This window comes from Erpetoichthys calabaricus, chromosome 3 (genome assembly GCF_900747795.2).
Source record: "Erpetoichthys calabaricus chromosome 3, fErpCal1.3, whole genome shotgun sequence".
NCBI lineage: Eukaryota > Metazoa > Chordata > Cladistia > Polypteriformes > Polypteridae > Erpetoichthys > Erpetoichthys calabaricus.
Window position 1 is genome coordinate 301,842,847 of NC_041396.2, and position 21,910 is coordinate 301,864,756.

General features: G+C 45.5%; 1 protein-coding gene across 2 annotated transcripts in view; it reads right to left on the reverse strand.

The window, feature by feature from the left end:
* Window positions 1-7,727: 7,727 nt before the first annotated feature.
* Window positions 7,728-21,910, reverse strand: part of coq10a (coenzyme Q10A) — a 93,612-nt gene continuing 79,429 nt past the window's right edge. The window contains exons 4-5 of one of the 2 annotated variants that reach the window (XM_028798601.2): window positions 11,237-11,338; window positions 7,728-9,473 (exon numbers count right to left, since the gene is read on the reverse strand). In XM_028798601.2, the coding sequence (XP_028654434.1) occupies window positions 9,306-9,473; window positions 11,237-11,338 (270 nt within the window). In that variant the 3' untranslated portion in view covers window positions 7,728-9,305. Of the gene's footprint in view, window positions 9,474-11,019; window positions 11,119-11,236; window positions 11,339-21,910 lie in introns of those variants that run through there. The other variant, XM_051925099.1, reaches the window with a different exon arrangement.

Below are 21,910 nucleotides of genomic sequence, written 5' to 3' on the forward strand. Positions count from 1 at the left end.
ATGAGGCTGTAGGAGCTCGCAGGTCCACCTCTGATGACAAGGAGCCGAAACAAAGGAAGGAAGACGTCAGTGGAACCAAAGAAGAAGTGCAGCGACCTGCAGGGAGACGACGTGGAGCCGTGACAGAGCCTGCGTTAGACGTTCGGTCATTTACTCGACTTCTTCACATTTCCACACAGTATTCCTGCTTATGGTGTCACTCTGAAGAGCCACCGTTATGGTGCTACAACTGATCTTCTCCTTAATTTAAGCGCCTTGAGCATGGGAAAGGCGCTATATAAATAAAATGTATTATTATTTTAGTATAATTCAAAGAGCATTCCAAAATAATTTGTAATGTCCGAGAGTGATTGATACATTGTGAAAAAATGACCGCTTATTGCTAAAGAACCTCATTCCTGCTACTCTCAACAACTGATTGTGCTTTTTCACAAAGACACCGCCTGTGTGCCACCAATGTCATCGGACATGCACTAGTGACAGGGACAGAGATACTCAGTGAGTGTTGGGCATGCGGTCAAGTGACAAGAAGCGAGCGGGAGGGGAGCGGGTGTCACACAAACATCATCAGAAGGGGCGTGGCCTGAGGGTGCTGCTGTCAGGAGGGGTGTGGCCTAAGAGGGAAACATGTACTGTCAGGAGGGGTGGAGCCTGAGAGAATGAGACACTATCATAAGGGGCATGGCCTAAGAGAGTAATGCTGTCAGGAGGGGTGTGACATGAATTGTCATGAGAGGGGTGGAGTCTGAGAAACAGAGATGCTGTCAGAAGGGGTGGGGCCATCTTGAAAGAGACACACTGTCAGAAGGGGTGGAGCCTGAGAGAGGGAGGCACTGTCATAAGGGGCATGGCCTAGGACAGCGTTTCTCAACCTTTAAGTATTTGCGACCCGAGTTTTCATAAAAGTTTTAATCGCGCCCCCCCTAACGTTTTTTTGAAACCCTAATAAAATTTATTCCTATATTTTTTGCTACCGATACACCATTACAAGTTTACAATTTTCCTACAAATAGTGAAATTACGCCACATATGGCAACATTCACGCCCCCTTTTTTGCTACTTCGGGGGCACACCCCAAAGTTTGAGAACTACTGGCCTAAGAGCGTGCTGCTGTCAGGAGGGGTGTGGCCTAAGAGGGGTGGAGTCTGAGAAATAGAGATGCTGCCAGAAGGGGTGGGGCCATCTTGAGAGAGACACACTGTCAGAAGGGGTGCAGCCTGAGGCAACACTGTAAGAAGGAGCGTGGTTGGGAGAGAGAGTGATGCTGCCAGAAGGGGTGTGTCCTAAAAGAGATGTTGTCAGAAGGGGTGGGGCCTGAGTCAGAGACATTTACTGTCAGAAGGGGCAAAGTCTGAGAGAGAGAGAGATAAAGAGAAAGACACTTGAAGAGGCGGAGCCTGATTGAGAAACACACCCTATTAGAGGCGGAGTCAGAGAGACAGAAACTGTGGGAGGGGTGGAGCCACGCAGAGGGCGTGTGTGAGGCAGTTGCAGTATCATTACTGCTAAACTTAATGGAGAACGCTGTTATTGGTGGATTAACTAACTACACATACAGTATAACAAACTTCCAATCTTCTTTCCACAACTGTGCCCATTTGTGCCGTCGGGCACTGGTGGTGGATGAGAAGACCTGATGGCCACGTCACCCCATTAGGTGTTCAGTAAGTCGGAGGTCAGGGCTCACTGCAGGCCCTCCAGGTCTTTGTGGGCCACAGGGCCTGAGTGGTGCTGGAACACAAAAATACCTTCACAAACTGAAGCCCCCAATTGTCTCAGAAGTTCTTGTCTGCTGTAGCATAAACAAGACCCTTCACTGGAACCAAGGGGGCCAAGCCCAAACCCTGCCATTGAACCCACCAAACTTTGCAGTCAAGAAGGTACCCGCCAAGTCCAGATTGTGACGTGTGATTCATCACACCACACTTCCACTTCTGCCAATCCCAACGGTGGGCACTCCAGCCGACTCTTGGCGTTGCCCATAGCGACCTTAGGCTCGGCCATGGAAACCCATTTTATGAAGCTCCTGGGACACAGGTCTTGTGCTGATGGCGTCCCACAGGCAGTTTGGCCCTCAATGGCCGCCTCTCTCTGACTGTGTGGTGTGCCACCCTGTGGCTAAGCTGCAGCTGCTCCTCCATGTCCGCCACTTCACTTTAACAGTCCTGACAACTGCCCAGGACAGATCTAGCAGAGCAGACATTTCACGTAGTGACTTGTGGCATCCTAGTATCCTGAAGTCACTGAGCTGCGTGTCTGTGGAGTTTGCAGGGCTCTGTGCTGACCTGATAAGAATGAAACGCCTGAACTCCATCATCTTTTGGTGCCCCCCCCCCCCCATACTTGTGGCACACCTTGTGGCCTGGCAGCACTCCACCCCATCTTGAACTTTACAGACTCGGTGACGTTCTTAGACAGCAGAACTTACAGGAGCAGCTCAGCTTTTTAGACCCTTCTGCCTGCCTAGGTGGTGATTTCAGGAGGAGGAAAGACCACTGGAGTCACGTGGAGGGAGCCGAGATGGATCACGTGATGGTGGGCAGCCAATCAGTGGCTGGCATTTTACATATTAAGTCGATCTACAAGCACCTCCATGCAAAGCAAGGATTCACATTTTCTTTTTATTTTGCTGACAAACGTCCGTTTCTTTGCTTTTTTTGGGTTGTAATTATTGGCAAACATCACGTGTCGTGTCGTAAAGCGCGGCTGAAACTGTAGTGGTCCATAGTAGGAGAGTTCTGTGCCACAAGGTGGCCCACGGCGCCCTGACGGGACAGGACACTCGCTGTGGGTTAAACCTCAACGGGCCACCTTCACCCGCAGAGCCTTTTCTTAAACCGTATGGGCACACGGGGTCCAATACCCGGGCACACTTAGCACACACTCCCATAACTACAGCACAGGACTGCCATGTCAGTGGGCGCTGGGCCTTCTCTGCGAGGGGCACAATGGCTGGATGGGGAACTTTCAGCTTTGAAAGTCAGTGGGCTTTGTATCCTCCCAACACCTGAGAAGACGCACAGATGGCACCTCAAAAACAGCCCAGGTGACGGGGACATCAGGAACTGGAGGCTATCGTGGCGACATTCAGCCCCCCCTAACCAATAGAACTGCGCAGGTCTCCGCTGGCCAAGGCCGCCCACCCACGACCACGACACTCCTTTGTATTAGTGCCATTTGTATCATTAGTATTGTTATATTTGTGTCCTACTTTAGGCTTTGTTTCTTGTCCCTTCATATGAGCTCAAGAGATCAAGTGCAATCTGTTATGTAGTGCCTTTCATCCATCAGTATTGGCAGGGCAGGGTCACCTTTCATATCTAACTTACTGTATATTGTACCCTTCATAATCGGTTATTCCATTATATCCACAATCTATAATACGGCATCTGCCTTCATATAGCGCCCTTCACATCTGATGCGTGTTTGGATAGTTTTTCACATCTGCTAGGATACTCATCAGATTTCACATTTATTAGAGCGCGTGGATTATTTAGTGCTAATCGGAGCTAGTTTGTGTAATACAGAAAAAGTCGATACCTTTATCTATCTATTATATAGTGCCTTTCATATCTAATGCATTCATTCTCATTTTTTACACATTGTAACAATTTTCATATCTTGTATAGTGCCTTTACCGCTATCTCACGTCTTCTTAAACAATGCATTTCATATCCATTTGTAGCCTTATAGAGCGCCTTTCATACCTAGATCTGGTTCTATTCAAAAAGGGCGCGCACAAAAAGGCGACCTTCAAAGGGGCGACCTCAATTGAGCGCCGAATAAATGCGCGCGCAAATAAAGGAGCGCTTCAAAAGGATGACCTTCGGAGCGAATTAAATTAATTGTCCTTGATTATGCTAATAGACCGCATCTCGAATATCTACGTGGCATTGCACATAATCTACAGCTTCAAGTGTAACTTGCTTTCACCTTTTTATACATTCAGTCATTGCCTTAATCGAATTTTCTGTAATTTTGAAAACGAGCTTTAGAAATAGTTCGTTAGAAGTTCATGCATTAATTAATTGGATGTTTTAATATTCTTGCTTTCACCTTTTTATACGTTCAATCATTGCCTTTATCTAATAAATTTTCTGTAATTTTGTTGCGTTTGCCTTTATTCGCTGCGCCCAATTGACGTCACCCTTTTGAAGCGCTCAATTATTTGCGCGCGCCTTTATTCGGCGCTCAATTGAGGTCGCCCCTTTGAAGATCGCTTTTATTTATGTGCGGTTTTATTCGCCGCGCCTAATTGAGGTCGCCCTTTTGAAGGTCGCCTTTATGTGCGCGCCCTTATTGACGGATACCCCTAGATCTAGCCATTTTATAGCACCTTTCATAGTTAATGCGGTCTATAGCCTTAAATAGCACCTTTCAAATCAATCTTTCATAGCGCCTTCGACACACACCTATAGCCTTACATGGTGCCCTGCATCATTACATCTATTATAGACTGGAGTGTCTCTCACATCTAGTGCATGTAATACAGCAGCGTTTGTACCGACAGACTGCATTGATTATACATGCCAGTCCCCCGTGGCTCTGCCCATGCAGTACTGAAATAGGGCAAACTTTAAAAATCAATAAAAAGAAATGTAATTCTGGCCAAGCCGAAGGTAGGTACACTCTAACGTCAAACGCTGGCACCGTATCTGATCGTGTTCAACTCTTGACGGGAGAGCGTCCACCGCGTGGGGAGAGGAGCACGTGAGCAATGAGCAGCTGCCCTTTAAAATACACGGAGCTCTGATCGCTCTCTCAAAAACGACAAACGTTACACCTTTACAATCTGTAAATGATAATGTCTGCTGAGCAAACAGGTATCGCTAACTCAGCGGAGGCAACACGTGGCGAGAGGTACAGCGACTCGAATGAAGGATGGCACGTGACTGAGGAGGAGGGTCCGCAGCATCTCTCTCGGAATCACGTGAATAAATCGGTGATGCAAGCGAATTATAATTCATAGCGCGATGAGAGAAGTCGCAAAATCAACCGGAATGTTCAAGCAAATTATAGACAAAAAAACCTGATCTAAATCTGTTACGTAGTTCTCTCGTGAAAAGCGGACAGACGGACGTTGGATTTAATATATATATATTTTTTTCATTAATTTCATTTTCCAACCCGCTGAATCCGAACACAGGGTCACGGGGGTCTGCTGGAGGCAATCCCAGCCAACACAGGGCACGAACCAATCCCGGGCAGGGTGCCAACCCACCGCAGGACACACACAAACACACTCACACACCAAGCACACACTAGGGCCAATTTAGAATCGCCAATCCACCTAACCTGCATGTCTTTGGACTGTGGGAGGAAACCCACGCAGACACGGGGAGAACATGCAAACTCCACACAGGGAGGACCCGGGAAGTGAACCCAGGTCTCCCAACTGCAAGGCAGCAGCGCTACCTACTGCACCACCGTGCCGCCATATATATATAGCTCCATGGTTTTCAAACTGTGGTACGCGTACCACTGGTGGTACTTCAAGTCATGCCAGGTGGTACTCATGTGGTCCTTTATTTTCCACGAATCGATGTTGCTAGAATGCCAATATGTTGCATATAATCATATATAGTATAAGTATACTACTGTAAATGCGTGGAAGACTCCAAGCCGGCTTTTATTAGCACGGGCACCCATTTCCTTAATTAGTTTAATATCACTTTAATGTCATAATTATAGTGACTTTTTCTTCAAAACAACACGGGTGTAAATTAACAATTCATTGACAGTGGTACTTCAGTTTACTGGTCCTCGCAGAGTGGTACTTGTTCAAAAAAGTTTGAAAACCATGGGATTAGCTGTCCCCCGCCTGCACAGTAGGTGTGAAACAGGACAAACTTGAAAAATCAATAAACAAACAGGTATCGCTAGCTAAGGGGAGGCAAGTTACACTCCAAAACACAGAAATAGAGACTCCCCACTCCTGACGTCACGCATCGCCCTCCCCTCGGTCTGCAGCCTGTCTCGGATTAGTGTGAATACATCGCTAATATATGATACTTAGCGCGATGTGATGTTTGTTTAGTAGTTCTCTCGTCAAAAGCGGACAGACAGACGTTAGATTTTATATATATATATTTTGAGATAAATAGCCTTGGCTGCTCCTAGCACTGCTGCCTCGCAGTTAGGACACCCGGGTTTACTTCCCAGGTCCTCCCTGTGTGGAGTTTGCATGTTCTCCCTGTTCCTCCCACAGTCCAAAGACATGCAGGTTAAGTGCATTGGCGATCCTAAATTGGCCCTAGTGTGTGTGCCCTGCGATGGGCTGGCACCCTGCCCGGGGTTTGTTTCCTGCCTTGCGCCCTATGTTGGCTGGGATTGGCTCCAGCAGACCATCGTGACCCTGTGGTTAGGACATAGCGGGTTGGATAATAGATAGATAGCCTTACATGTCACACTGATATTCTATAGTGCCGTTTACATCTGTCAGTAGTGCCCAACTATCCATTCATTAGTCATAGCTAATGGATTTATTCATTTTTCCCATATCTATACCAACTTTCATATTTTATATAGTGCCTTTCATATCTGTCCTATCAAAATGCCTACCGTCCAGCACTTTTCATACTTGGACCGATCCCGTTTATATAACACCTTTCATATCACATGTATTTCTTACGGTCTTCCCACAGGAGGCTACAGCCAGACGTTTTATAGTGCCTTTCACATCTGGCAGTTGTGTTAGAGGGTGCCCACTCATTACATCACGGCTTTCATGTCTAAATCATTTGTTGTAGGTTTTCATACGTTCACAGTCTTGCGTATCAACTTTATTACCTTATACAGTATAGCACCTTTTATGTGTTTCTCTTTAATCTTATATAGTGCCTTTCACATGTCTTTAGCCTTATAAGGCACATCGTGTATGAATGTCTACAATACAGCACCTTCTGTCCCTCGATCTCTTCATTTTATAGTCCCTTTCACGTCTTCCTGAACACCTTTCCTGCCTGTCGTCCATAGCGCCTTTCACCAGGTCCCGCGTCCTTCATAATCCTGTTACGCTGCGGATTTCTGTCAGATAGCACCTTTCATACCTTTATGTACTTATAGTGCCTTTCATCTATTTACACATACTGCTCTTCACATTTTGGGTCCTCCGTTTTCCTCTCCAGAGGTGTTGAACCATCTCCGGGGCCGGCAGCAGTGGTCCTCCAGTGGTCTGCACAGTCCACGTCATCTCCTCCATCCCTTTGCTAATAATAGTCGGTGCAAGTGACCGAGAGGCTGATCTGATTACTGTGGAAAGGCCACATCCTAAGATGGCAGTGCCCGTGGTGTTCGGCGCACATCAGCTGCTTGGAGTTCTTTCCATTCTGTAAATAGCGGCACCAGCAGCCAAGGAGGATGTGAGGGTAGCCGTAGGCCGGGGGTCCGGTCATGCAGTCCTCAGCCACTGATGTATCGGTTTAACTCTATTTATACCTCAGGTGTGTTTCCCAACCAGCTCAAAAGCTGAAACTTGAGTCTGAGACAGAAGACAAATCCCAAATGCCCCAAAGGTCAAAGACCTTTTCTTTTTTAAAAACGAATGTGCCAGGGGCTTCACGCAGGCCAAACGTTGTGAAGCCTCACCCCTGCCATGAAGAACAAGGCCTGTCAGGACAGACTCACCGCTCCACACGTCAGGCCTGGCGTGGTCACATGACCCACCGTTACCTCAGGAGCGGGAAACACAAAAACGAGACTCAAAAGTGAGACACAGAGAGAGGCGGCCAAACCTAAAAGTCCACTATGGTCTATTTCTGCGCATCCAGACAATTTACAGGCAAACACACACATTGTACAGGTCAGCACCATCAGGAGCCCCCCCGCTGTACCCCCCCGTGGTCCTGAGAGAGAGAGAGAGAGGAGCAGCACCAGGCCCGACCAAAGTCTCCACACTGCCAGGACTCATTTTGATTACAGCCAAACCCCGCCGACCCACCCCAGAAAGGCATAGGGACAGGAAGACAACTTGGGTTTAACAGTCCAACTGGAGGGCATGTGGAGTGGGGGGGGCACTTAAACAAGTGGCAGGGGGTAGAAAAAAAAAAAAAGCCCAGTAGGAAGTCAGCTGGCGAGAGTCATGACGCTCGTCTTCAGTTAAACCTGCAATTGCCACCCCCCCCCCCCCCAAAAGCATCTGGGAGGGGGGCTGCTGTGATGCCCACTCTCAAAACCTCCTCCCACCCAGCCCCACCATCTCCATCTCCCATGGTCCACAATGCTAATAAAGGACACCAAGTGGCTTTCTGTGACCAGACATGAATAAAATGGGTAGAAATGGTGGGTTTGGTCCACAGGTGAGCAGTGCAGGCTCTCAAGCCCCCCGTTCAGCACGGGTCGTGCCTTTCATCCTATGGGGGGGGCGCCTGACCGTGCACTTCACTCTCTGCTCCATCTACCTTTCAGCGACTCAGCCCATGGCCAGTTTGGAGAGTTGGGCTTCAGTGACAGACCTGGTGTACTTGGAGCGCCCCCTCACCCCCTCCCTCTCAGGTGGGCACACAGCGGGCACAGTCTCTACTAGTGTGCCATCAGGCTACACATTTTTTTTTTGTCTTTTCAAAATTCAGCAATGTTGATCTCGACCAAAAAAAAAAAAAAAAAAGGCCAAATAAATACAAGTAAATAACGCGTCCCAGTGAGGTGCCAGCACTTGACGTCACCTGCGACCGCATGCAAGGAAATCGCCATCTGATGTCACGCAGCCGACGCTCCTCCCTTGGCTTGGAAGACGCATGAAGGTATCTGTGTTGGAGGAACCTCAGCCTGGAGAGAGTCCCAGAGTTCAGTGTTGTGTGAGCAAAGGCTCATGGGAGAGATGACGCATGGCGCCAAAGCGGTTTGTTCCCCCCCAAACTCCTCTGCAGTGTTTAATTTTGGTGGGGCGGTGGCTGGCCTGAGGCACCAGCTTAAAGGGATGAGGACGTCTTCCTTATTTTGTGTTACTGGAAAGCCGAGTCGGACCCCAAATCCAGCAAGAGGACAGGATGGTGTTGTCGAGATCCTGCTGGGCTCAATAATAAATCGAGAGGCTTTGGTCAAATCTCTGGTGTCCAAGGCCTTGTGTGTAGACCACCCACCACCCCGACCCAGCCCCCCACCTGCGCCCACACACAGACAGAACCCGGTGAAGTCCAGCATGGCCATGTGAACAGAGTTTCCATTTTCTGCTCTCCGCTCCTTCACCCTCCAGCTGGGTGCAGGCCGCAGAGCCCGTAGTGGTGCTGATGGTGGTGAAGAGGAGTGAGACGGGGGGTGGGGGGGGGAAGGATGAGCTTCCGGCTTGCCCACCCCCTCCCCCAGTCTCACGTTTGGTGCACCTCATGAAACATGAGCTCCCGTGGGATGCGCGTCTCCGGGCCGTACAGCGTCACTGCTCGGCGCTCAAAAGCGGCCACCATTTGCTTGACCACCTCGTCGAAGAACATCGTGGCGAGCTGGGAGTGCAGGAGGGAACGAAACTCAAAGGATATCTGGAAGTTAGAGGAGAGAAATGAAGAGCGGAATGAAACCCGGGGGGAGAGGAGAGAAGAACTAAAGCAGCTGAGCTGTAGAAAAAGAGGACTACTGGGGGGCAACCGACACAAAAGGGGCCCACCTGAACAGGGCTGGGGGGGGGGGGTCAAACAATAGATAAGGGGCCACCTGAACAGGGCTGTGGGGGGGGGGGGGGCGTCGAACTACAGAAAAAGGGCCCACCTGAACAGGGCTGGGGGGGGGTCAAACAATAGATAAGGGGTCCATCCATGCACAGGACTAAGGGGGGGGGGGTTAAAATTACCCCCATTCAGGCGCTCCACTTTTCTGTAAGGGGGGTCAAACTATTGTAAAGGGGCACAAATAACAGATAAGGGGCCCACCTGAACAGGGCTGGGGGGTCAAACTACAGATAAGGGGCCCACGGGAACAGGGCTGGGGGAGTCAAATGACAGATAAGGGGCCCACCTGAACAGGACTAAGGGGGGGGGGGTTAAAATTACAGAAAAGGGGAGCGCCTGAATGGGGGTAAGGGGGGTCAAACTATTGTAAAGGGGCAGAAATGACAGATAAGGGGCCCACCTGAACAGGGATGGGGGGGGTAAAACTACAGATAAGGGGTCTATCCATGCACAGGACTAAGGGGAGGGTCAAACTACAGATAAGGGGCCCCCCTGAACATGGCTGAGGGGGGTCAAACGATAGATAAGGGGCACACCTGAACAGGGCTAAGGGGGGGGGGGTCAAACTACAGAAAAAGGGCCCACCTGAACAGGGTTGGGGAGTCAAACTACAGAGAAGGGGAGCGCCTGAATGGGGCTGAGGAGGGTCAAACTACAGTAAAGGGGCACAAACAACAGATAAGGGGTTCATCTGAACAGGGATGGGGGGGTCAAACTACAGAAAAGGGGCACACCTGGACAGGGTTTGGGGGGGTAGTCAATCTACAGTAAAGGGAACACCTGAACGGGGCTAAGGGGATGGTCAAACTACAGTAAAGGAGCACAAATGACAGATAAGGGGCCCACCTGAAAGGGGTTAAGACTACAGTAGAGGGGCACGTCCAAACAGGGCTTGGGGGGGGGGGGGGGGGGGGGTGTAGTCAAATTACAGAAAAGGAGCACAAACTACAGATAAGGGGCGCACCTGAACTGGGCTAAGGGAGCAGCAAAGCTGAGAAAAAAGGCCCACCAGAACAAGGCTAGGAGGGGCAACCTGAGAAAAGAGGACAAAGGGAGTGAGCAGTGAAAAGGGGCCTATATGAACAAGATTAAGGGGCAAACTACAGGAAATGGAGACCACCTGAACAATACCAATGGGCCAAGCTACGGAAAATGGGACCCACATAAACAGGACTAAGGGAGGCAAGTGGAGAAAAGAAGCCCACCTAAAGAAAATAAAGGGGTCCTGCTGCAGAAAAGGGGGTTCACCAGAACAAGACTAAGGGGCCCAACTATAGAAATGGAACCCACCTAAGCAAGGCAAAGGGGGGCAAACTGTACAAAACAAAAACCTACCAAAACAAGGCAAAGGGATCAAGTGGAGACAAGGGGTTCACATGAATAAGGCAATAGGCGCGAGCTACAGGAAAGGGGCCCACCTGATCAAGACTAAAGGATCAAGCTGAGAAAAGGGGTCCACCTAAACAGGGCCAAGATACAGAAAAGGGTCTGTCTCTGCACAGGGTGATACCAACCCCAACCACTGAGGGGCCCACCTTAGGTTTGTGCTGAGGGGTCTACTGTGTCGGCATACTTACAGAGAAGTCAACGGTGCACGTGCGTGGATAACCAGGGATACCAGGACTGAAGCGCCATATTGTCTCCAAGTGATTGAACAGTTTGCCGTCTGTGCATACAGCCTAGTGTGAGAGAGAGAGAGAGACAATACAAGGGGTTAGCATCAGCATAATAAAAAAGACTAATGCCCAAACCCAGAGCCCACTCAACTGTACCCCTCTCTCCTGCATTACTGTTTTCATTAACATATAACCAAAGGTTCTCAACGTTACTTCAAACAATTCAGGGACACCTCAGTAGCTTGAGGTACGAGATGGGAACCTCCCCAGGACGGGGGGCTATTCCATCGCAAAACTCACTCACATGCTCAAACTCAGTGTAGAGCCCTCAATAAACTAAACATTGAAGCCCATGCCAACACTTGGGCACAAGCCATTGTTAACACAGATAATGGTCAGGTATGGAATTCAAACCCTGGTTGATGCAGCATCACTAACCAATGCCCCACTAAAGTGCCAGTGCTGGCAGTGGTTTGATTGAATTCTGCCATCTGCACGTGGCACCACAGTGGAGTGCATCACAGTGCCTCAAAGGAAAGAAAATCATTGATCCAACTTAGAAAATGAATGGTGGTTGGTGATGGGATGGATATAAACCTTTGGGGCCACAATGAATGACTGCATCCAGCAAGGGGAGCACACTCCCTGGGAATGTGGTCTTTTAGAATTGTAGTCATACTAGAACCGCTACATAGCCCACTTTTGCCAGCAACTAACAAATTGTTCATTATTTGGCTATAAGTCAATTCAGTTTTCTTTTGTATAGCGCTCTCCACTGAGAGCAGGCTCAGAGCTCTGGGGCGGACAGAATTCATTTACAAGCTTTATATACAGAGGACTACTGACTTACTGCATACTCAAAGAGATGCCAATATGTCGCAAAATCTGTCCATTAACATTATTGTTGAACTGGGGCCAATCCTGCTGACTATGCCAACTGTATCCAGCAAGGGGTTGACATGTTTGTAGAATTGCTGAATAGGTTTAGGAATTTTAGAACAGAATACCAGGTACAGTGGGCACGGAAAGTATTCAGACCCCCTTCAATTTTTCACTCTTTGTTATATTGTAGCCATTTGCTAAAATCATTTAAATTAATTTTTTTCCTCATTAATGTACACACAGCACCCCATATTGACAGACAAAAAAAAAGAATTTTTGAAATTGTTGCAGATTTATTAAAAAAGAAAAACTGAAATATCACATGGTCCTAAGTATTCAGACCCTTTGCTCAGTATTTAGTAGAAGCACCCTTTTGAGCTAATACAGCCATGAGTCTTCTTGGGAAAGATGCAACAAGTTTTTCACACCTGGATTTGGGGATCCTCTGCCATTCCTCCTTGCAGATCCTCTCTAGTTCTGTCAGGTTGGATGGTAAATGTTGGTGGACAGCCATTTTTAGGTCTCTCCAGAGATGCTCAATTGGGTTTAAGTCAGGGCTCTGGCTGGGCCATTCAAGAACAGTCACAGAGTTGTTGTGAAGCCACTCCTTCGTTATTTTAGCTGTGTGCTTAGGGTCATTGTCTTATTGGAAGGTAAACCTTCGGCCCAGTCTGAGGTCCTTAGCACTCTGGAGAAGGTTTTTGTCCAGGATATCCCTGTACTTGGCCGCATTCATCTTTCCTTCAATTGCAACCAGTCGTCCTGTCCCTGCAGCTGAAAAACACCCCCACAGCATGATGCTGCCACCGCCATGCTTCACTGTGGGGACTGTATTGGACAAGTGATGAGCAGTGCCTGGTTGTCTCCACACATACCACTTAGAATTAAGGCCAAAAAGTTCTCTTGGTCTCATCAGACCAGAGAATCTTATTTCTCACCATCTCAGAGTCCTTCAGGTGTCTTTTAGCAAACTCCATGCGGGCTGTCATGTGTCTTGCACTGAGGAGAGGCTTCCGACAGGCCACTCTGCCATAAAGCCCTGACTGGTGGAGGGCTGCAGTGATGGTTGACTTTCTACAACTTTCTCCCATCTCCTGACTGCATCTCTGGAGCTCAGCCAATGTGATCTTTGGGTTCTTCTTTACCTCTCTCACCAAGGCTCTTCTCCCCCGGTAGCTCAGCTTGGCCGGACAGCCAGCTCTAGGAAGGGTTCTGGTCGTCCCAAACGTCTTCCATTTAAGGATTATGGAGGCCACTGTGCTCTTGGGAACCTTAAGTGCAGCAGAAATTTTTTTGTAACCTTGGCCAGATCTGTGCCTTGCCACAATTGTGTCTCTGAGCTCTTCAGGCAGTTCCTTTGACCTCATGATTCTCATTTGCTCTGACATGCATTGTGAGCTGTAAGGTCTTATATAGACAGGTGTGTGGCTTTCCTAATCAAGTCCAATCAGTATAATCAAACACAGCTGGACTCAAATGAAGGTGATCTCAAGGATGATCAGAAGAAATGGAAAGCACCAGAGTTAAATATATGAGTGTCACAGCAAAGGGTCTGAATACTTAGGACCAGGTGACATTTCAGTTTTTCTTTTTTAATAAATCTGCAACAATTTCAAAAATTCTTTTTTTTGTCTGTCAATATTGGGGTGCTGTGTGTACATTAATGAGGGAAAAAATTAATTTAAATGATTTTAGCAAATGGCTGCAATATAACAAAGAGTGAAAAATTGAAGGGGGTCTGAATACTTTCCGTACCCACTGTATATATCCTTAGTTTACGCAAATACTGAAGTTCAAATTTGTCATGTTTCATCCAGGGATACCCCCCTAGCAGGGGTTCAAAGTCTTGATTTGTATCTTTTTTGTACCATTTATTTATGTTAATGTTGCTTTTGTTGATTATGTGCATTATTCTTTGTTTTTAACCCTGCCTTACGTTCCCATATGTTTTGTGGGTGCACCTCTAAGAGATGGTACTACCCATCAATCACCACCAGGAACTGACCCCCTATAAGTCTGGAGGGTCTTCCCCAGTTCCTGACGGTTTATTTTGAACACGCTTGTGAGCTGATGAGTCTACTTGTGTTTCACTGAATTACTGGATTCCTGAACCTTCTTGCTCAGTGTTAACAATTACATTTCTGGATTACTGTAATGGGACCTTAGTGTTTTTTGGCAATTCCTTGTACTCCACAGCACTTCTTGGTTATTGAAGAGCATTTTGAGAATAAACTTTTATTTTTTATAAAGATTTAGTGCTGGCCTTTATTACTTGCCAGGGTTTGATGGTAATACCCCCTTCTAGTGGGTATTTTTGGAAGTGTTTTTTGGCATATATTGGAATTTATGTGCGTTGGGACTCCTAGTCCATAACACATTTTTATTCTGTTCCTTTCTCTTCTTTTCCTTTATGGGTGTACATCAATAGGCTAATAGCTTAAAGTGGGGAGAGGAGGAGAAGACACATTATTTGAAAAAGAGACAGTTCTACATAGCTGAGTGCTTGGGAATGTAATCATTTCCTACCATTACCTTTAAAAAAGAGGAGGTGGAGGAATTACTTTTTTTCCCCCTTTTGTGCAATGGAGATTCAGTATGTTTGTTATTGACAACTCAGTCAAAGACCCGCTCTGATTGCTGAAGGCAATATTTCTCTTGTCCGTTATCCTGGAACTTTTAATAGCTGGACATAAAAAGTCAGGCACAATAGGAAGTGTGTGGGAAGATCTGAGGATGGACTTTGCCAATCTGTGTATCCCTAGGGCCTTATTCAAAGAGACTCAATAGGGCAGCTGTAACCTGGGTGAAGCAGACTGTTGAAAGAAGAAATCGGAATAATACCAAACCAGTGGGGCTTTTTACTGCGGAGCAAGGTTTGAAAGGTACACTGATCCCTGTTTAGAGGTTCATTTAAATCTAGTGTTTCTTTGGGAATTTTTGAATTGTGGCCAGTCTTGCCAACTACGCCAACTGTATCCACCAAGTAAGGCACACTATTTGAAGATATATGTCCAGAATTTTACAATAGAATACCAGAACTGGTGTTCTTTTGTTTTCTTTAATCAGCATAAAATTTGTGGCTCGCTGTTTATGCAGTGGTGGCTACTCAAACATTGTCCAATACAGTAATCCCTCGCTACATCGCGCTTCGCCTTTCGCGGCTTCACTCCATCGCGGATTTTATATGTAAGCATATTTAAATATATATCGCGGATTTTTCGCTGCTTTGCGGGTTTCTGCGGACAATGGGTCTTTTAATTTCTGGTACATGCTTCCTCAGTTGATTTCATACAAGGGACGCTATTGGCAGATGGCTGAGAAGCTACCCAGCTTACTTTTCTCTTTCTCTTGCGCTGAGTTTCTCTGATCCTGACGTAGGGGGATTGAGCAGGGGGGCTGTTCGCACACCTAGACAATACGGACGCTTGTCTAAAAATGCTGAAAGATTATCTTCACGTTGCTATCTTTTGTGCAGCTGCTTCCTGAAATGACATGCTGCACGGTGCTTCGCATACTTAAAAGCTCGAAGGGCACGTATTGATTTTTGCTTGAAAAACAAACTCTGTCTCTCTCTCTCTCTGTCTGCTCCTGACGGAGGGGGTGTGAGCTGCCACCTTCAACAGCTTTGTGCCGTGGTGCTTCGCATACTTAAAAGGCAAACAGCCCTATTGATTTGTTTGCTTTTGTCTCTCTCTATCTCTGTGACAGTCACTGCTCCTGACACACTCATTTGAAGAGGAAGATATGTTTGCATTCTTTTAATTGTGAGACGGAACTGTCATCTCTGTCTTGTCATGGAGCACAGTTTAAACTTTTGAAAAAGAGACAAATGTTTGTTTGCAGTGTTTGAATAACGTTCCTGTCTCTCTACAACCTCCTGTGTTTCTGCGCAAATCTGTGACCCAAGCATGACAATATAAAAATAACCATATAAACATATGGTTTCTACTTCGCGGATTTTCTTATTTCGCGGGTGGCTCTGGAACGCAACCCCCGCGATGGAAGAGGGATTACTGTAGTGTCATGTTCCATGCAGAGCTGCTCCCTCAGCTGGGTTTCAAAGTCTTGATTCGTGTCTTTTCTTTGTGCCATTTATTTATTTTAATGATGCTTTTGTTGATTATGTGCATTATTCTATGTTTCTGATCTTGTCTATTTAGAGCAGGGGTCTCCAACATGTTGCTCGAGAGCTACTGGTAGCTCGCCACCGCTTTCTAAGTAGCTCGCCAAAGGGTTAATGAATCTTACATACATTTGAAAACTTGATTACTCAAATTAGGGGTGTGGCGATCTTTCCAAAAAATGATATCACGATCCTTTTAACACAAAATCACGATCCACAATCTGAATTGCAATCTTTTCAATGTGGCAAGACACTTAAGAGAATATCTGGACTCAACTTCATCAAGACCTAAGTAACACTTTATTTTAAATCTCAAACAAATTTGAATTCAATTGTTCTCTCGTTCGCTAAGCAGAGTTAAGGCGCATGCCCCAAAGCTGGCGAGCGAGTGAGGAAGGCCCCTGCTTGAATTCGATTAAAAAAATTGATTACCGCAAGCGAACTATTATACATAACGAAATGAGAGAAGTCGTAAAATCAAAGGGAATGTTCAAGCAAATTATAGAAGCAACCCGATCTAAATCTGTGAAGTAGTTCTCTCCTGAAAAGCAGACAGACAGACAGATTTATATTTTATATATTAGTAAACCTTCAAAATAATATGCAGTTAGAGTCTCAACAGAATTCTCGGCATTTCTGGAGCTTAGTAGTCTGATAACTATAAGAATCTTCACCAAGCTGCTCTGAAAATGTCTACTTTGTTTGGGTCTCCATACCTCTGAGTCTGACAGGAATGTCATGAAGTCAAAGTTCAGAACAAGACTGACAGACGAACATTGAAATGACTCCATCAGAGTGAACCTCAGTGGCTCCACTCCACCAGACACCTCAGTGCCAGTCATCTGACTAACTAAACAACACATCACACATGGGACTGGACGTGTGAATAAAGTGACACAGTGATGTGACAAAATGACAAATGAATAAGTCATATCTGTGGATTTGGAGTTGCATTGTTTGTTTTGACAGGATTCACGTTTTAATTCAATAGTGTGAGATACACTAGAAAATGCATACAGACTTACACTGTAGGGGAACTAAATATTTTTTGTAATGTTTTAATGCAAAATGTGAATTGTGGACACCAACATTTTGTAAATGTTCAGGCAAAACAAGCTTATTCAGTGTGTTTGAGTTGAAATAAGCTATGCGAAGAAACGTTAGAAAACATGAAGAGCTCTTGGCCATTTTCATTTTGTAAAAGTAGCTCTCAGGGGGGAAAAAAGGTGGAGACCCCTGATCTAGAGGTTCATCAAATGACTGTTTTGGATGATTTGTACTTTTGATGTGTATTTAATCTGGGGGTTCTATGGGAATTTGTTGTGTCTAATGTAGTGAAAATGATGTGAAGGTATTCTTGTTGGGAAGGTTTTGTCAAAAAGTGAGACAATGAGGTCACTCTGCTCTCTTTAGAAACTTTTTAAACTTGTACAAACATGAAATTGCTGTGAAAGGTGTTTGTTTTGTCCATAACTTACAATGCAATTCATTTCTTTTTATCTCTTTGGATATATGATTAGGAGTTTGCATGTTCTCCCCGTGTCTGTATGGGTTTCCTCCGGGTGCTCCAGTTTCCTCCCACAGTCCAAAGACATGCAGGTTAGGTGGATTGGCGATTCCAAATTGGCCCTAGTGTGTGTTTGTGTGTGTCCTGCGGTGGGTTGGCACCCTGCCCGGGATTGGTTCCTGCCTTGTGCCCTGTGTTGGCTGGGATTGGCTAAAGCAGACCCCCGTGACCCTGTGTTCGGATTTAGCGGGTTGGAAAATGGATGGATGGATGGATGGATATACTGTATGATTATTATACTTTCTTCAGACGTTTATAAAGTAGGATAGGAATTCCCCTATCTCATTGAACTACAACCCCAATTCCACAAAAGTTGTGCCACTGTGTAAAAGAATGTAGTGATTTCTGAATCTCATAATCTCATATTTCATTCACAAAAGAACACAGAAAATGTATCAAATGTTCAAAGTGAGACATTCTACTATTCCATGAAATATATTGGCTCATTTTGAATTTGATGGCAGCAACACATCTCAAAAAAAGTGTGACGTGGCAACAAAAGGCTAGAAAAGTGAGTGACACTAAAAACAAACAGCTGGAGGAACATTTGGCAACAAGTCAGTAAGATGATTGGGTACAAAAAGAGGCCGACATCTTGGAGAGGTCGAGTCTCACAGAAGTAAAGATAGGCACAGGTTCACCAATCCGCAAAAAAACTGCATCTGCAAATTGTAGAATAATTTCAGAATAATGTTCCTCAACATAAAATTGTGAAGACTTTTGAGTACCTCATCAACTACAGTACGTAAAATCATCAAAAGATTCCAAGAATCTGGAGAAAAATCGCTGAGCACACAGGACAAGGCCAAAAATCAATATTGGAGGTCCGTAATCTTCAGCCCTCAGGTGGCACAGCATTAAAAACAGGCCTGATTCTGTCGTGGAAGTCACTGCCTGGACTCAGGAACACTTCCAGAAATTAGTTTCTGGGAACACTGCTGGCCGTGCCATCCACAAATGCAGGTGAAAGCTCTATCATGCTAAGAAGAAGCCGTATGTGAACACGATCCAGAAACGCCGCCGTCTTCTCATTTAAAATGGAGTGAGGCAAAGTGGGAAACTGTTCTATGGTCAGACAAATCGGAATTTGAAATTCTTTTTGAAAAACAGACGCTGCATCTTCCAGACTAAAGAGGAAAGGGACTATCCGGCTTATCAGTGCTCAGTTCAAAAGCCTGCATCTCTGATGGTTTGGCGGTGCTTTAGTGCCTATGGAACTGGCAGCGTGCACATCTGGAAAGGCACCATCAATGCTGAAAGGTATATACAGGTTTCAGACCAACATCTGATCCCATCCAGATGACGTCTTTTTCAGGGAAGGCTTTGCTTATTTCAGCACTAAAAATGCTAAACCGCATATTGCATCTCATACAATAGCAGAAGAGTCCAGGAGCTGAAATGGTCTGCCAGCAGTCATGACCTTTCACCAACTTAAAACATTTGGCACATCATGAAACAAAAAATATGTCAAAGGCAACCAAGGACTGTTGAGCCGCTAGCATCCTATATTAAACAAGAATGGGACAACATTCTGGCAACCGGTGTCCAAACATTTACAGACTGCTGTTAAAAGAAGAGGGGATGCTACACGATGGTAAACATGGCCCTGGCCCAACTTTTTGAGACGTGTTGCGGCCAACAAAATCAAAATGACCTTATTCCTTTTCTTAAAATGGTACTTTCTCAGATTAAATACTTGATATGTTTTCTATGTTCTATTGTGAATAAAATACCGGTTTATGAGATATGCAAATCATTGCATTCGGTTTTTATTTACATTTTACACAGCTTCCCAACTTTACTGGAATTGGGGTTGTATTTCTTACATATATTTACCCCCCTTAAGATGAAAAGTCTTATGTGAGCCCCTTAGTGTTACATAGCAATATAAATAGGGTGAGTTACATTTGGCTATAATCCTGCGAACTACGCCAACATTATCCAGCAGGGGGTGCACACTACCCGATAATACTAACTTATTCAAAATTTCATTTCGCATTGCAAACAATATATCCTTCCCCATTAACAAAAGCAGACCCATTAAAAGAAGAGAAATATGACTCAAAAGAAAGTGTTTAGTTTGCTTTTAAATTTAGCTTTCAATTCCCACCTACTATATATAGTGCCGGGGCTAGGGAAGCACCTGAGCAATTGTCACGTGTGGTGGGGGTCATTGTCAGGTTGAAACTTTTCACCATCACAGAAAGAGAAAATCTGAACAGGTATTAGGAACATAGGCACTACCTGGAAAGGAGCACCTGACTCAGAGGGCCACTAAAATCTAACAAATGAGGGGCTGACCATACCAAAAAAAAAAGAGAAGTGGTACACACCTAATGAGTAGATGAGTCAGCATTACAGTTCTTTGGATGACCCACTACAGTTACCAGACACTTTATTAGGTACATCTGCTCAACTGCTTGTTAACGTAAATATTTATCAAACAATCACATGGCAGCAACTCAATGGAATTGGGACAACGTAGAGATTGTCAAGACGACCTATTAAAGTTCAAACTGAGCATCAGAATGGGGAAGAAAGGGGACTTAAATGACTTTGAGCGTTGCATAGTTGTTGGTGCCAGATGGGCTGTTCCAAGTATTTCAGAAACAGCTGATCTACTGGGATTGTCACGCACAACCATCTCTAGGGTTTATAGAGAATGGTCCAAAAAAAAGGGAAACTATCCAGTGAGCAGCAGTTCCTTGTTGATGCCAGAGGTCAGAGGAGAATGGCCAGACTGGTTTGAGCTGATAGAAATGCAACAGGAACTCAAATAATTATACTCATTACAACTGAGGTGTGTTGAAGAGCAGCTCTGAACACACAACATGTCAAACCTTGAAGCAGGTGGGCTACAGCAGCAGGAAACCACACCGGGTGACACTCCGGTCAGCTAAAAACAGGCAACTGAGGCGACAAGTCACACGGCTCACTAAAATGGGACAACAGAAGATTAGATAAACGTGGCCTGTTTTGAGTCTCAGTTTCTGCAGTGACATTCAGATGGTGGGGTCAACAACATGAAAGCAGGGATCCATCCTTCCTTGTATCAACTGTTCAGGCTGCTCCTGCTGGTGGTGTTGTAATGCTGTGGGGGATATTTTCTTGTCACACTTAGTACCAACTGAGCATTGTTTAAATGCCACAGCCTACCTGAATATTGTTGCTGACCATGTCCATCCCTTTATGACCACAATCTTCTGATGGCTCCTTCCAGCCTGATAACACACCATGTCACAAAGCTCAAATCATCTCAAACTGGTTTCCTGAACACGACCATGAGCTCACTGGACTCAAATGGTCCCAACAGTCACCAGCTCTCAAGCCAATAGAGCATCTTTGGGATATAGTGGAACGAGAGATTCACATCATGGATGTACAGCCAACAAATCTACAACAACTGCGTGATGCTCTCATGTCAATATGAGCCAAAATCCCAGAGGAAGGTTTCCAGCACCTTTCTGAATCGATGACATGAAGAATTATGGCAGTCCTGAAAGCAAGAGAGTGTCCAACCTGGCACTAGGAAGGTGTACCTAATAAGGTGGCCGGTGAGTGTATGCCTGCCACTCAACCAGGAAGAACATCAGACCTACAATAAAAAATATGGGGTACCAAAGTTTTGGTGCCTCAGGTCCTGAAAGGATTCATGAATTCAGCACTTCACTGGTCATCTGCCCATGACCTGAAGTGTAACTGAGTTGTGTAGCAGGACAATGAAACAAAACACACAAGCAAGTCTTAAACTGAATGGCTCAAAACCTGAATGTTCACAAACAAATCAATGTGCAGTTCTTCAAAGAATATATGAAAGACTGACAGCAAATTACCAGAAATGTTTATTCTACTTTATTTATAGGTTGTATTATTATAATTATATATTTTTTATATATTTATTTATTATTTCTAAGTTTATTTATATATTTGGAGTATTGCCTTCAAATATGCTACAAACAACTATGGGGCTAGTATTTTTTCTATGGGTGACAGGGATGTTAATAACATTGAATTAAGAAATTAATAATTTAAAAAAAAAAAACAGTATATTTTGTGGTCACCT